The sequence below is a fragment of the Larus michahellis genome, chromosome 9 (assembly GCF_964199755.1).
Source record: "Larus michahellis chromosome 9, bLarMic1.1, whole genome shotgun sequence".
Taxonomy (NCBI): Eukaryota; Metazoa; Chordata; class Aves; order Charadriiformes; family Laridae; genus Larus; species Larus michahellis.
Window position 1 is genome coordinate 21992685 of NC_133904.1, and position 16833 is coordinate 22009517.

Genomic DNA, 16833 nt, shown 5'->3' on the forward strand with positions numbered 1-16833 from the left:
CCAGTTTATCTTTTCCAGTCATGAGTTGCCAAGCGCAGAGATGGGATTTGGCTTTGCTCTGCACGGAGATAAATGGTATTTCTTCAGCCTGCCTCCGGTGGACCTGCTGGATCAGCAGCCGTGTTTACTCCTGTTCTGCCAGCCTTGCCAGCGGGGGTCACCCTGACGCCTGCAGATCCCAGCCAGCATTTGGGAAACGTTTTAGCTTCTACCCCTAATATTCTCCTGGCCAGAAACAAATTGCTTTGGCCACTTGCAGGCAGCAGTTTGGGGAAGGTCTGTGCAGGCTGGCAAGAGCTCCTCTAACCTCTGCCTCCCTGCAGTGTCCCAACAAGCCTCCTTCATGAACATGGCCCAGCGCAACTTCTGCCAACGGTGAGGAAGTTTTCAAGGGTCGGACCCTCCTCACCTGGCACTGGCTTTTCGTGTGGCCGCGCTGAGCCTGCCCAGGCTGCTCAGCTCCCACGGCCAAAGCCAGGCTGACACATTGGGGGTTGGACTAGATGATCTCTAGAGGTCCCTTCCAACCCTATGACTCTATGATCCCAGCGTTGGCCAAGCCAAGGTGGCAGGATCGGGCCGTGGGAGCTGCTGGAGCCAGGTGACAGTGGGAAGTGCCTTCTTGTGGAAGAGGCTGTCACCCATCCTAGAGGGCTCAAATCCAAAGCGGGATGCCGTTTCATACAGCCCTTATTCCCTTCTGGTGCTATTAGTCGCACCAAGGTACCATCATTAGTGAAGAGGATCTCATAGAGATGGGGCTGTTTTGTATAAGTTTGAGTAATTCAGCAAGAATTGACAGTTTTGTAGGTGGCAGGGGGCTAACTTGGCACCTGGCGCAACTTGGAGCTTCTTCCAGCTATGCCCTTGGAAAACTCACTCCCTCCTTGACACAGCTCTTAGGCTACAGGTGGTTGTGATACCGGCTGTTGCTGCTGTCTGCTCTGCTGGAAACCCCATTATACTACACTTTTCCTGGCAGATGCCCTCAAGGGATGTTTAGCATGGTCTTCCCGTTGATACGCACAAGGCGGGTGGGTAAAATCTCCGTATTTCCGTTACTCGTGCTCTGTAGTAGGGTGTTTCCACCAGCCAAAGTGTCCAGGGCACAGGCCAGCCCTGGCCCTGCTGTGTGCAGAGAAGCAGCACGTCTGATGGGCAGGCACATGTCTGTGTCCGGGTCGATGACGAAATTTCCTTGCATTTCCTCTTGTTTTCCTGACCCAGGAGAAGGTCGATGTGGCTGTCCTGAAAGAGAGCTGCCCGGACCAAGTGGAGTCTCTGTTCGCCTCGGTGTACAAGCGGGAGGAGCTGGACTGTGTCTTCCAGCTCTGCGGACTGCAGAAAATTCAGGTAGGGAGCTGCCAGGTGCAGATCTCCGCCGTTCTCCTGCTGCTCCCCATCCCTGCTGGCTCGGGCTGGCTGTGCCCCTCTGTGCGTCTCGTGTCTCCGTGCAGACAATGCCTGGCACTCCTGTGTCAGGTTGCTGTTAGAGGAACATGTTGATCTTGAAGGCACGAAAGCAAATGTCTCTCTCCTGGTTCGCTCTGTCCTTCCACGCCGCCAGGCCAGGGAGGCTGTTCTCTGCCTGTGTCAGCCTAGCGGAGAACAGACTCGCCCAAGTAATTCAGATGAGGGGTGTCTCACAAGGCAGTGGGCTCACAGGCTGGCCAGGACTCGAGCTGCAGGAGGCTTTACCCCCTGCCATCAGGGTGACGGCACCGAGCCTGATCCAAGCTTGGCACGCTTCAGAAGATTCTTGAACTATTTAAAGACCACTAGAGAGGCAAAATTGCTAGTCCCCTGGCTTGTCTCCTCCAGCAGATTATCCCTCCCCAGGGAGGAGTGTGCACTGTGTTCCTTGTTTGATTTCCCCCCCCCCCCCAACACCCAGCCAGTGGATTTTGGCGGCTGCTTATCTGCTCTGCTCCTTGCAGCTCCCACCGAGCATGGCCCTCAAGCTGCTGCCTGGATCTGCCTACAAGGAGCTCCGACTGCTGAGTGCGTGATGTGCCTCGGCATATGGCAGCTCTTTCAGTCCTTGATTGTTCCTGGATCTCTTTTCTGAACCCTTCCCAAGTGTTCAGCATTGCTTTTAAGTGCAGATGCGAGGCCTGAACTCTACATTGCCCGCCAAAATCTTCCTCTTGCTCCATTATACATCTCCCTTCTTTGTACAGCCAGGCGTCTCAGGCACAGCCCCACGCTAGGGGTTCACGTTCAGGGATTTGGCTGCCGTAAATATGGTTATTTTCTGATTTCTTCACCATCTTTTATAAAAATCCAAAATAGTGCTAGACTGCGAATGGACCCCTGTGGAGCGCTGCTGTTTAAAACTGTTGGCTTTTACTGGGCAATGTGTGTTTTATTTAAGTGGTTTGTATCCCTCCCCTTGCGTGCATTCCTCTCGTATCTGCAGCCATCCTGTGCCATGGCCAGGACAGATGTCGTGGCTTCCTCGCGTAGGTGCAGCTTGCCTGGGTGCAGTCCCTCCTGCTCCCCTGCACCTGTACCCTGGGGGTGATGCTCTCGGTGACAGTGGTGAGGTCTCAAGTGAGGTGGCCTCATTTCGGGAGAAGTCCTGAAATCCAGAAACTACAGCTCAGGCCCCCAAAACGGCATGAGTGTATGCAACAGCTCGTTTTCTCTGGCAGTAGCACTGCTCCATCACGCCACAGCATGGGGCTGTGAGCCTGCACAACAGCCGGCCAACTCTCTCATTTTTGCTGACAGCGGCAACAGCGGAAAGGCTCTGCTTCAAGTCTTAGTCTCCGATTCACCGTGTGTCCTTTGCTCTCCCCTTCCAGACGGACGTGATCCTGCAGTTGGATTTGCATTACACCCAGCTGAGCACAAAGCAGAGGACTTGTGAAAGCCAGAGAACGATCCTCCAGAAATCTCTGCTAGGGCAGTTTTTCAGCCAGAGCAATTACTGCCAGCCAAACTGCCTGAGAACTCCCTCCCGCGCGGGCAGCATCTGCCGGCAGGATGCATCGGTGCTGTGCACGGACCCAAAGGGACAAGGCTCTCTGAGGACAGGCTCTGGCCACAGCTTGCCCAGCAGCAACCCCTCCAACTCCAGCACCGAGCCCGAGGAGAACGACGAGAGCGACCTGAGCGAGCTCTGCTCAGCACTGCTCCGGGCTGGCCCGGGGCAGGACTGCCCCTGAACCCCCGGGCTGGCATGCCCAGCCCTGGCAACTGCTTTTTTTATAGAGGCAACAGTTAACCGGAGTGCTAAATACATCAGAATCCATCAGCTGTTTTCCGGCCTCGGCGATCGCCCCGTCCAAATGAGGCCAAGGCTGCTTTCTCAGGAAGGCTTCTCCCATCTGTGCCCTGCGGGGCCCGAAGCCACTGGAAATAATCCCCGTCCCACCGGAGCGCAGGGAGCGGCGGGGATCAGCGAGGAGGAGCTGTTGTTGGGTGGCCCTGTCCTCCATCAGACACCCGTTTCCAGGCAAAACCCAGCACCGCGTCAAGCCAAGGGCACAGGCTGATGTTTTCTGCGAATTAAGCTTTGCCTGAAAGCAAACCTTGCAGCATTAAAGGTGTTGAGAAACACTACAGACCTGTGCTGCAGCAGCGGCACGGCCTCAAAACCCAGCGGCAGCTGCTGAGCCGCGGCGCCCTTGTGCAAGAGACGCAAGGCTTGAACAGGGCGCCCAGATAAACCGGTGTGAGTGTATCGGCTCTCCCTGGGGCCGCAGCGGGGTTTCCTTTCCCTGTGAGTCCTCCCTGTGCCAAAGCAGGTTTTAAGTTATGCATTTATGTATTTCTAAAGAATGTATTTATACTTGGGGCAAGACAATTGCTTGCCAGGAGAAGGAAGGTCAGGTGTTCCATCAAGTGTGTGTTTACAATGAAGGCTGGTTTTCCGTCAGTAGCAGCCGCCGGATGGGTACGCTGCCACGTGCCCCTTCTGGCATGGCACACAGGGGCTCAGCTCCGCTCAGATGCAGAATTTCCTACATGCGGGAGATGGAAAAGAACAAGATGGAGGAGGAAGGGCCTCAAAAAAGTCATTATAAGCACAAATTTTATTTCTAAGTGCCTGTCTCTCTGCATTCACTGTGGGCAACCTCAAGCACTACCTTTTGCAGAGAGCAAGCTGTCCAGAGAGAGCCACACATTAGCAGGGCCCAAAGGACGACCCAAGTGGGCGCAGTCCCCTCCCTGCCTGCTTCTCTAGTATTTGTTTGATAAAACTTTCAGCATTGCTCAGCAAGGGCCTGAGAGGGTGATCCAATAGTTCCCCGGGGGCCGATGACCCCTGTGTGATCCAGCTATGGGATCTCCATCCTTGGAGGCAGTTGGCTCTGGGCTGGAGAAGGTGCTGATGAACTGGTGCAAGCTGTTGGGGTGCTGGGCCAGAAACAGCCAGGGGGTCCCTTCTGGCTGTTGTGGTCCTGTGAAAGAAAGAACTTAAGAACTTTGGAGATCTAAGACTTCTTGAGAGGTCAAGGATAGTGGGGCGGGAGGAGTGCCCACGCTCTGTCTTCTGTCTTGGTCTAAAAAGAGGGATGGAAGAGAGCATTTTGTTATATTTTAGTTCTCCTTCAGCAGTGAAGATACGTGCGTCTCTGTCTACAGTGCCTGTTGCAGCATGGAAGAATATTAAATGCTCCTTCCAGATAAACCATCCTACAAGAGCTGGAAACCTGACCAAAGAGAACAGAGGAGGCTTTTATTCTCCTCACGGTGAGTTGAGCCAAGGGAAAGAAGAGAGGCCCCATCTGGCTGAAGTCTAGAAAGTCTCCTAGGAAAAAATATAAAGCTCAAAAAAAAAAATAATTTACAGGGTGTAGTTTAAATGAGATGGACTGGTAAAAAAGCTAAACCAGAAAATAATAAACTAATTTAAAGGAGAACCAAGGATCAACTCAACCCCAGCAGAAGCTTAGGGCAGGTCGGTGGGATGGTTGTGCAGCCTTTGGGAGGAGCTGGGGGGTCTCATTGCCTCTATGAGGATTGTGCACACCCTCCCGTGCTGCTGGGGCAAAAGGTGTTTCTGGCTCGCGTAATCATGGCAGATGTCATCTCTTGTGAATGTTAACCTCACTCCAAGTTGAGGCTGTTTGTTTTTCCTGAATAAAACACTATTGGTGTTTTTGAATGCATAAAGCTTCGTGTGGGTCCGAGTTAACTGTCTTTATTTCTCCCCCTAATTGCCAGGGTGTGACTTAATATTGACCTGCTGCTTTTTATGCTTTGAACTCTAGCTTCTAGGCTCTTCTGTGTGAGGACTGTTGCTTTTTTTTTTGGTAACCGCATATTGAAGTTTGGGTTGAGAAGGTGGATCAAATGACATGAGATAGTATGAAATGACGTCAGGTGAAATGTGTAGATAAAGTGTGAGGGTTCACTGCGAATTATCCATCGGTATTGTCAAGTGTAGCCCTCAGGTGGCTGGGTCGGGCTTGGGAAGCCTCCGGTCCCAGTGCCAACCACAGGGCTTGTCCCTGTCACCAGCTCTCCTTCCTGATGACTTGGACTGGGTTGGACTAGATGATCTCCGGAGGTCCTTTCCCACCCCAACCACTCCGTGATTCTGTGTGGTTCTGTGACCCTGCAGCCCGGGGCAGGGCTACGACCATGTTTCCACGCGCCTCGGTCGATGGTGAGTGATAACCGAGAGCACAAGCGCTCGCAAAGCTGAATTGCAGAGGAGGAGTTTGGTTGTGTCTGGGGCCTCTGGCCACGGCAGCACGCTGCCCTGCCGCCGACCGGGTTCACTGTGAGAGGGGGTGAAGCCGCATCTACCTTCATTCCCCTTCATTTCTGAAGGGGTGCAGCCCTTCTGCCTTCATTTGCACATGAAACCCAAACTCCTCCGTGATGGCATCACCGTTCAGCGCCAGTGGATTTCCCCTTCAGTCTGTGTTTCCGTCTCCCAGCACGGAGGACAGACGATTCATCCAAGATCGCTGTGCTTCTCTTGACCACATCCTTCCCGATCTGCAGCCATAATCCTTGGGCTCTGTAAGTTCCTTGTGGCTAGCCCGAAGGGTGGGAAGGAAGGAGCACCCAGCATGGTGCGATGGACCAGCGTTTCATACTCTGCTCGTGGCATGCCCATGGCTGAGTAGTCCCAACAGCCTCTGCCCACTCGACGCTTTATTTCTCTCTTCATCACTGCTCCTTCCGTTCGTTGCCGCCTGGGGCAATGGCTAAGCCGTAGTGTCATTGAAAGAGTTTTTTCTGGGGAAAACAAGTCAATATGGGGGAATGTTGAGCCGTTTCGCTTACCGGCTCACTTGTCTCTTTCCAGGTTTTTGGAACAAATCCTTCTCCCTCACACAGGAGTGAATTTGAATTTACTCTTTAGAAACTGGTAGGTTCTCTTTATTTTCCACCTGATAGAGGTTTTCCATGATAACTGCTACAGAACCTGCTGGATCATTTCCTTCTTCCCGCTGCAGGGCAGAGCTGGCGGTACTGTCTCCTCGACACGCTTGCTTGACACCTCCCACTGTAGATGCTGTTTGCTGTCGCTTACAGCCATCAGACTGACGGCTGAAACCTTCTGTGCTGTGAGCCAACCTCACGCTGGTTTCTGGCCTTTCTGGCCACAGCGGCATTTGAAACTTTGCAGCCTTGAGCTTTTCCTTTCTTTTATCCCAGGACAGCAGGCTCTGAGGAGCCTCCTGATAGGCAGGCAGCCTAATTGGCCTGGGCTTTATGGAAAGGCTGCGTGCAGTGGAGTAGAACATAGAGAGGGACGTACAGGGAAACCGCAAGACTCAGGAATGCTGGTTTGGTCCTCTTTCCCTAATTTTTGGAAGTAGCTTCTCATATAGAGAGGAAAGACCCTGAAGGCGTTAGCTGGCCATTCCTTCCCAGAGAAGGAGGGAGCTTCCCAAAGTGCAAGTTACCACCTTCTGTAGCAGTTGTGCTACCGTTCTTGCGGACCAGGATTGAACAGGATGTTTTCTTGAACGGATCTAATAGAGGAATTGCTTTTTTTCTAAAATGCGCTCATTAGGTCGTTAGCTGAAGATCGCTTCTGAAATACCAGGTAGTGGCGGTCCGCTTCCTAGCGGTGTACCAGGACCATACACAGTACAGCAGTTGAGGATACCAGACTCAGGACCAGTGCGGAGGTCTCGAATTGTCAAATCCAGGTGGTGCTATCAAAGGCGGCGTGTCACAGATGGCCTTTATCCATCATGCTTTGCACTTGGAGACACCCACGGCTGTGCTCTCCTAGCACTGGCAATCGTCCTGCTCCCAGCAGGAGGTTGGACGAGGTCCCTTCCAAGCAACGCTTCTGTGATTCTGCTGCCAGAACGCGTGCCCAAAAGAGTACCCGTGTTCTGAGTGATCCTGAGCAGCGAGCAAACTGGGAGATGCAAGGCTGTGTTTTCAGTGAAATGTGCCTGCTCCCTGTCCAAAAAGCAAACGAGGACATCGGTTCAGCTCCGCTGGTTCCAAAAACTTTGAAAAACGAAAACTTATGGCAGGTCTAGAAAATAAGGGAAAGGTGGTAAAACAGTTCATTTGAAAATACAAGATGGTTCAGATTCATCTCTTCCAGGCGTCCCCAACACGTGGATTGTTCAGTAATGAAACCAGGAGGATGGTTTTAAATAATGGACATGAGTGAAGTCATCCTCTGCAAAGACAGTAAACCCGAGATTACTCAAATTAAAGAGAAAATGAGCACTACTGAGGTGCATTCAGGCAAGCTGCCCCTCTGCGGGTTGCTGGGATGCCTCCTTGGAAAGCAAAGACAGAAGCAGGTTTGCCGGCGTGGTGGAGCCGGCAGGCTAGGACTTCATTAATGGTGAGAAATCATTGATAGCGCACCCTCTTCATAGGGACCCAGTGCCCTCCTCTATCAAAGATTATTTCAATGAGTGTTTTACCACTGGTACTAATCACTTGAAATTAGGTCCATGACATCGTGTGGCAGTGAAGAGAAAAGCATATCACCAACTCCTTGAAGTGCTTGAAGTTGCTTCTTATCTTCGCAGTTTGGATAACCTTTTGCATAATAATCAACAATTTCAAACATATTGGTGATATCACCTCCTCAAAGAGATGGAAGACACGCTTTGCAATTGCAGACCAGACTTCACACAGAGGAGCAGCACCGACGTGGTGTCACCCAGTAACGAAGAGCTCATGTCTCTCTGATAAAGCTGTCTTCACTGAGTTGGATTTTCTTGCCGTGGTGTCAGGAATAGTTGACAAGACAGACGTGTTATTAAGTGGTAAAAGTAAACAGATGGAAGAGACAAGCGAGAGATTTCAGCTATGACTTTCCAGAATGTTTCAGCGAAGAATAACCTCCTCATTTCCATTCCCTACCAGAGATGAAAGATATGAGATACTCACCCAAGCGTTGCATAGTCACAGACGCTGTGCACCAGCGGGACACCCGCTGTAGCGTGGGACCGTGAGTCCCTCGAGCCAACAGCTTGTCCTGCCTGACCACAGGGGCCATGAGATGGGGCAGTTCAGAGGAGAGGTGCTAGGAACCTAATGAAATTCAACAAAGGCAAGTGTAGGGTCCTGCACCTTGGGAGGAGTAACCCCCTGCACCAGGACAGGCTGGGGGGTGACCTGCTGGAGAGCAGCTCTGCAGAGAGAGTCTTGGGGGTCCTGGTGGACAAGAGGATGACCACGAGCCAGCAATGTGCCCTTGTGGCCAAGGTGGCCAATAGTCTCCTGGGGGGCATTCAAAAGAGCGTGGACAGCAGGTGGAGGGAGGTCATCCTCACCCTCTGCTCTGCCCTGGGGAGGCCACAGCTGGAGCACTGGGTCCATTTGTGGGTTTCCTGGTTCCAGAAGGACAGGGAACTGCTGGAGTGAGTCCAGCAGAAGCTGCGGAGATGCTGAGGGGCTGGAGCATCTCTGGGCTGAGGAAAGGCTGAGAGCCCTGGGGCTGTTCAGCTGGAGAAGAGCAGGCTGAGAGGGGATCTCATCAACACTCAGCAAGAGCTAAAGGGCAGGGGGCAAGAGGATGGGGCCAGACTCTTCTCAGTGGTGCCCGGGGACAGGACAAGGGGCAACGGGCACAAACTGGAACACGGGAAATTCCATCTCAACATGAGGAAAAACTTCTTTCCTCTGAGGGTGTCAGAGGCTGCCCAGAGAGGTGGTGGAGTCTCCGTCTCTGGAGACGTTCCAAACCCACCTGGAGGCGTTCCTGTGCCACCTGCTCTGGGTCACCCTGCTCTGGCAGGGGGTTCGAACCCCTACGATTCTGTGATTTTGTGGTTCTGTGGCCCTGACCTGCTGCTGCTCTGGATGCAAAGCCATCGTTGAGGAGAGCGTCGGTGCATGTCCAGGTGTGTGCTGACTGCCTTGGCTCCTGCTGGGCATCACGCCCTGTTTTTGAGACCCCTTCCTCTTTTCTCACCCTCCCTCCCCAGCCCATGGCAGTCTCTTCTCTTCATCTTCCTTTTTGCCTCCCCTTCCCACCACGGAGGATGTGGCAGCTTGGCCGGGGCTGTGCAGGTGCCCTGCCCAACCAAGGGGAAGGGCCGGAGATGAGAGGCAGGCTGAGGATGTGCCATCCCCTGGGACTGCAGGGGTTCACAGCTCCTGAAGAGATGTGACGGTGAAACAGTGGCAGCGTTGTGAGCGCGGAGGAGCCTGCCTTCGCCTCTGGGGTCCTCGCCACAGCAGGGCATGACAGAAAGTCTTTTCTGTAGTCAATAGAAACAGTTTGTTGCTCCCTGACCTGGCTCCTGCCCAGCCTGCGGGACGATTCGTTACTGGAAAAATAGAGGGCAGCTTCTGCTATGTCACTGCAGCCATCTCCCGCCTGCCTGCCTCATTCTTCTGTGTTGTTTGATATCAATTATAAAATATTAAATCAGATAAATACCTTTGACCTTTCTGGATGATAAGAAAATACATTGTTCTGCCTCCTACAATGCCGTTGTTTTCACTGGAAATGCTAATGGGATTATGTAAAGGTTATTTCAGCCTCCTCTCAACCCTGGAGATGTGGCAAAACAATCATGATGCCCTTTGTTTATGCCTTTTTAATGACTGCTTTTATCTCCAGGTGTCCGAGGCCTCTGCATCTTCTCAGGTGCTCCCTTGGGGGTTCCTCGGGCTGCTTCTGAGGGGAAGCTCCCAGGGGAATGTAAATGTCTCTGTGCCGTCGTATTAGAGGTCTGGAGGAGAGCCGGTGCGGTGGAGAGCTCTGGAAGTCTGGCAAGGATTTGCTGTCTGCGTCTCAATACTTGCAAGCAGTTGCCCCCCTGCAGCCTGCGGCGTGAGCGCGCGTGGGTCCGCCTCTGCGCAGCGCAGTCGGCACCACTGCGCCCCTGGGGGCTCCGTCTTCTGGTTTCCTTTCTTCGAGGCACCTGTCTGAGCCTGTGCCAGGATGCACGCATGAGCGCACGCAGTTCTTGCGATGAGCAAGTCGCGTGGCGCCGTGCCTGTTTGCAGCCTCCCGTCTAGACTGGCCTTCGCGGCACCCTGCAGGAGCGATGGGCTGAGTAAGAAGCATAGTTCACAAACTAGAGGCGGCTACAGCCATAACCGTGGTGCTCCACTTGCTCTGTTCTCTGGGAAGGTGCTTTCAAAAGCAGGTTTTCTTCTAATTTTTTGGTTGTCATTGCGTTTTTTTTGCTCAGGCCCTTAATTTTTACTAAGTCGTTCCCTTGCATCCCAAAACAGCCCCATTGTTGTGCAGGGGGCTTGCGACGGCCTCATAACCTCCTTGCTTTCCAGAGAAAAGCAGAGCACCAAGATAGACTGTCAGAATTTCTAACACCAGAAACATCAGGGAAGAATTGGTTCTTGCTGGAGATCCCTCACGGCCCTGCCTCCACATGGGCTGATAAACAGAATCATCGAATCGTGGAATCACAGAATGGTTTGGGTGGGAAGAGGCCTTAAAGCTCATCTTGTTCCAAACCCCCCTGCCCTGGGCAGGGACACCTCCCACCAGCCCAGGTTGCTCCAAGCCCTGTCCAACCTGGCCTTGAACACCTCCAGGGATGGGGCAGCCACAGCTTCTCTGGCCAACCTGGGCCAGGGGCTCACCACCCTCAGGGTAAAAAAATGTCTTCCTTATATCCAGTCTAAATCTACGGTCTTTCAGTTTAGAACCATTGCCCCTTGTGTTGTCACTACAAGCTCTGGTAAAAAAGTCTTTCTCCATCTTTCTTATAAGCCCTGTGTATATATTGAAAGGACATGTCACAGGTGGCCTGAGCGAGCTCTGAGCGAGTCAGTCCAGATCTGTGAACCGCCTTGCTTCAAGCAGGAGGTTGGCCTGGGGACATCCAGAGGGTCCTTCCACCCCAAGTCCTTCTAGAGTCTATAAAAAAGGCTGTGAAACTCTGTTTAGCTGCAGTCCGCTGCCTTTTCACACTCTCCCGAAGCTTGGTTTTGATGAGGAAAAGATAAAAACACAAGAATTGCGGCCAACACGAGGACACTTCTCCCTGCCCACAGCGGTTGAAGCTTCACATTGTCCTGGGTCATTCATCCCATCGGTGGCAGAGGACAGGCATATGTGCAGTATCTTGGGAACAATCCTAAAGCGTAGCTTGATTGTGTTAATAGATTAATTTGAGAGGAACAAGAGGCAGTTCCTGGAGAGCAGAGGGGCACATTAGCTAGGACAGCTGGGGTTGCATCTTCAACAGCTAGCGCAGAGGGAGAAGAGGAGGCGGCTGTCACCGCCTGCTGAATGCAAACGCGTTCAGCAAAGAGCATGGGCAGAGAAAGGTGGTGCATCCCTGGGGCTCAGTGGAGACGCGAGTCGTAAATCCTGTTGCTAAAAGTTGTGATTCTCTCTACTGAGGCTATTTTGTAGGCCTCCCTGGAGGATCGCGCCTGAGAGGCCAGAGGCAGCTGCTGCAGGAGGGCAGTACGCTCGTCGCCATCGGGGGGTTTCTCATGCACGTCGGTTATGCAAATTCACGTAGTAGATCTGATTTTCTCACATAGTTTCGGTGAGACCGTTTGAATCCTCCTCCCAGGCTGGAGGATCTCCCGATGCGGGATGCACACAGCATCGTGCGGTCATGCCTGTGGCGGGCAGTGATCCTGGCCATGCCTGCGGGACAGGATTCCCCGGCGGTGCTCCAGCTTGGTGCGCTTCTGTGCGGCTGCTGCTCCCTGCAAGTCTGGTTTGGATGATGGCTCCGTGTCCCCGTTTGAGGTCACAGAGAGCATCTGTCATTCATTCAGTGGCCGGTCCAGCCCAAACCGCAACACTACGGTAGCGTTTGAAGGGAGAAGAGGGAAAGAGGACAGCTGTTTTTGCAATATATGTGCCATTTTTTTCTGGAGAGGTGCCAGATGAACTTGGTATGGGCCAAGCAGCGGAGATTCAACAGGGGAGCTTGTCTTCTCCCCCCCCCCAGCAGTATCAAGCTGGTCTAAGGAGATTTATGCCCTCTCTCTACGGCCCTTGCCAAGTTGTATCCTTAAGACGACTCTCACTGCTGCTAAATTGGTACCTCCATTCACTGTGCTGTTCTCCACAGTCCCCCTGCTGATGAGCTACTCTCATCCTTTCACTTTCTGTATGTCTTTCAAGAGACTCTCGCTGGCACCCGTGCTAATTAGAGAAAATCTGGAATTTAATTGCTAACACAACATTTCCAGTTTTGGGATCACCTTTCCCAGCGCACTGCCAGTGTAACAGAGCTGCTGGCTTCCTCCCGAGGCTGCTGAGGTCCCCTGCGCTCCTGCATGCCATCCCATCGCAGGCACCCATCGCATCGTCGTCGCTGGTGGGAAGCTCCATGACACCAGCCTCCTTCTCCTGCAGCTGGGGGGGACACCCTGGACCCACCCTGGGGACCACAATCGCAAGAAGCAGCGAGGTGATCCGCAGCCGTACGCCGGGAGCAGCCCCGTGGGCAGGGAGCAGCCCCGGCCTGAGCTCAAATTTCAGGGAATTTTGGATACGTGCATGTCTTCAGCTCTTGTGTGCATGGAGCCCTAGAATGAAGTGTCTGCTGCTTGTGAAGGGGTAATGTCAAGGTGTTATGGTTTGAGGAACCCACAACAATTTGTTGTCGTTTAGACAATTATTCTAATATGACCACTCCTCACCCGGCAAGGGGAATCGGGAAGAAAAAAGGAAACACGAGGATTGAAATATAAACAGATTTAATAGAATAAGAGTATTTAATTAACACTAATAACACTAAAGAACCAATATCGATACTGATACCAATATGAAACACACAAGAATTACACCCAGCCCATTCCACCAGCAGAAGCCGTGCGCTCCCCGCAGGGACAGCCAATGTGGGACCCTGCGAGTGCTGCAGCTGCGGGAGGAAGGGAAGGGCTCAGGGCTCCGGCACTGGGGCGAGGAGTGCTCAGGATGGCAGCCAGCAAGGGAGAGCGAGAACTCCTCAGCAAACCTTCTAATTTCTATTGAATATGATGTTCATGGGATGAAATGACCCTGCTGGCAGCTTGGGGCAAGTGCCCGGGTCTCACTCCTCCACATCCCTGCGCCTGGCAAGGCTCAGAAACACTGAGACCTTGAAACAATACCATAGCTGGCTCTAAAGTAAATATTTTCAGAAATTCAGACACTGGATTCTTCTAAAAATGCAGTTTTCCGTAGCATTAGAAGAGACGTTACTGAAAAGTAAAATTACTGAAAGAGAAATCAATCCTGTGTGGCTCAAACCAGGACACGAAGTTAAGAGCGTGCCATGAAAGGTGAGAGCTCATCCAGAGGGTCCTGTCTTGGGCCTGATTTGGGACAGTCCTGCCGAGGATGCGATGGGGAACACCAAGAAGCGTGCTGAAAAGTACAATCAATCTGTGAGGAAAAATGGAAGCACTGGGCAGAGGAGAAGATTTATGGAAAGCGTAAGATCGATCCTTGTAAGTGGTCTGCGTGCTGTCTCTATTGGGCTCTGAAGCTCCTCAGGTGATGATGGTTATCACTCAGTGAGACCAAGCAAGAGACTATTCAATGCTCTTCCCTTTGACATCAGCCCAGTCAACCCATCTCAACTCCTCCAGCAGGAAATTAGGAAACGTGTCGCAAACCCCCAGCACACCAGCAAACTCCGGCGGTTTCCTTCAGGCAATGCAAGTGGCCAGGTCAAGAGGACTGCCTTGGACACACAAGGTCCCCGTGCAGTTGGCAGAAGCTCAGCAGCTCTTCCTGGACCACTTGTGTGACATGCATCCTTCTGCTGGCCCTGACTCCGCAGGGCCCGGCTCCAAAGCCGGGTCTAGGCCCATCTGCAGGGCACGGCACGGCTCCTACTCGCTGCCCAGGGAGGGGGGCTGGGGGCCACTGCAGAGAACGGCAGGAGCCTGGGTCTGAAAAGAGACCGCCATCCACTCCAGACCCACGGCACCGTGCTCTGAGTGTTTCGGGCATGACGTGTGGGTGCTGATGCTGAACATGGGACCTACAAGTTCAAACGATTTTTTTGGAAAGCACCTTAAAGCTGGGGGTTTGTAGGTGATGGCGGTAGCGGTGGCACTGGAGCACCACGCTGCTGCTCAGGAAGGACTCTCTGTAGCCTGGGCAGTGTTGCCCTGGGGAGAGGGGACATGGGAATGGAAAGGACGTTCAGCAGAACCCCCTTCAGCCCGGTACATTGCCTCTAGCAACGCGGCGTGGCAAGATGCTCCAGGAGAAGACAAGAAGCCTGCTGTGCCTCCCACGCAGGCCAATCCCTTTATTGCTTGTTTTCTTCCTACCCCAAAGCCGTAGGTTATAATTTTACCTTGCCTACCCCATCATAATTTTACTCTTTGTCTTCATCAATGCTTTAATGAGCCCTACTCAGCCCTTTCACAGGAAGATGGTTTTTAATCCCCAGTGCAATAAGGCTGCTTATTCATTCCTGGCTCCTCTCCACTATTTTCTCCCAGGAAAGGCTTGCGCTTGCAGGTAGCGCTCGGCACATCTCTCTGCTGCGCTGGTGTGAGTCAATATGAGTTCAACCTTTGGAAAATTGTTTCTTGAAGGCCAGAGACATTTGTTTGTCCTCTACTTAAACATCTTTCACTGACACATCAGAGCAACCGCAGCCCATTGCTTAGCGTCCTCCCTGACAGCACAGCGTAACTGAGGGCCCAATGAATGTCTAACAGGATAAAAAAAACCATGAAAATACTTTAATGGCCACAGTTAATGGGGTCAAAGGGGGCCTACTATGGAAAACTTCATTTTCAGATGACTTTTGACTGTGCTAGTACAAGCACTGTACCTGTGACTGTGACTTATGGTCACAGTCCCCAGTGTTTTTAAGGCATAAAAATAATTTTCTCCATAACAAATCGTACAATTCATTTCTATTTTTTTCTGAAAAGCCTGTTTATCACAGCCACTTATATCTTCCTATCTTTCTTCATCTCGCTCCCAAGGTTTGAACAAAAAGTATTCAGCGTCCTGCACCTCTTACGAGACGCAGACTCCTGATACACACGGTTATGTTTTTCCTTTCCCCATGCCCCAGTCATCTTTAGGGAAAAGTGATCCGATGAGATAGCTTCTACTGTTAAACAAAACCATAGAAAAGTTAGCGCCTTTTGGTGCCAGAAGCCTCCCGTGGGTTGTTGACTTGCAGCCCACATGCGCCAACAGGGCGCAAGCCTAAGAAAGCTCTTCTTTGCAGCCCCGTCCCAGGGAGACGGGATTTGGGAGCCCAGCAGTCGCACCCCCTGCCCACAGCACTGCAGTCCCCGTCTCAGTGGTCCGGCTGTGGTTCCTCAGCCACAGCCTGACTCTGTGTTCAAGAGCTAGCTCTTTTTCCAGGGATATACGAGGAATAAGTTGTGAAGGCAACTTTTTGTTGACAGCAGAGTGGAGACCGGTTCTGCCCGCTCAGCCTTACAATGCAGCGAGAGCCTCCGGGACACGCGGGATGCACCACCGATTGTCTCTGTGAGAGCCAGGTTAGAATTTAAGGACAAAGCAAGGTGAGTGAGGGAGGAAAGATATGGTGTCTGAATTCTCAAGGTCCTGCTCCCTCTAGGGATAGAAAACCAAAGGTCTGGAGCATAAGGGAGAGAAAGCCATTGGCAAGCACAGATCAACTTTTAGGAAATAGATTTTGCATCTCTCCCTGCTTCTCAGGAGCTGCAGCACTGAGAGATGTTGCTGAAGGCTGTGGCCTCTCCAGGGGAGTTATTACTGCTGCTTGACATCAGCCTTCTCCTCCAGCTTTTTCTCAATGAGGCCTACAGAGGGGCATCGAACGACATCCTCTGTGGCACCAGTATGGGCTGCCCTGAACTGAAGTGGCTCTGCCCACGCCACCTCCTGTGGGCAGGTGACGCAGAAACTAAAGGCAGTACGGGAGCCAAAGGGAATGCAGAAATGAGAGACGGTGCAGGAGGGAGAGGAGAAGCAGGAGGCAGAGGAGATGCAGGAAGGAGAGGGGATGTAGGGGGGTGGAATAATTACTAAAATGATCAAAAATACAGCATTGTTCACACATTAAGGAAAGGTATAAAAATCAAAAAGTTTCTAGGGTAGAATACAGCTGCAGCTGGTATGCGAGGAATCCACTACATCTGCGATTCCCTGTACGATATTGCTTGCAAACCAACACGGAGGATGCAGTAGGGTGGAGATTCCACGGCCAAGCCCTGTGATAATACAGCAGATATGGGAACAAGATGGTCCTATGGAACTGATAAGCTGCATACTTACTACCCTGAGCCAACAGGCTGTCAAATTTTGACGAAATGCTGTCTTTTGTGTGAACTTTGCTCATTACAATGTCATTATAATACCCAAACACACCTCCGTCCAAAGGGCTACCCACCTCCAAGGTGCAACCGCTCCTCCTGGAGTGTGCGCCCTGAATTTTTCATAAACTATACCTTTAAATGTGAATTTAACATATTAAACGCAACTGG

The 16833-nt window shown here is 52.2% G+C and overlaps 1 protein-coding gene across 1 annotated transcript in view; it reads left to right on the top strand.

The window, feature by feature from the left end:
• Positions 1 to 5124, top strand: part of LOC141748720 (mucosa-associated lymphoid tissue lymphoma translocation protein 1-like) — a 30061-nt gene extending 24937 nt beyond the window's left edge. Inside the window, exons 14-15 of the mRNA XM_074601213.1 lie at positions 1228 to 1353; positions 2808 to 5124. Coding sequence (XP_074457314.1) covers positions 1228 to 1353; positions 2808 to 3170 — 489 coding nt within the window. The 3' untranslated portion in view covers positions 3171 to 5124. The remainder of the gene's footprint in view (positions 1 to 1227; positions 1354 to 2807) is intronic.
• Positions 5125 to 16833: the final 11709 nt, after the last annotated feature.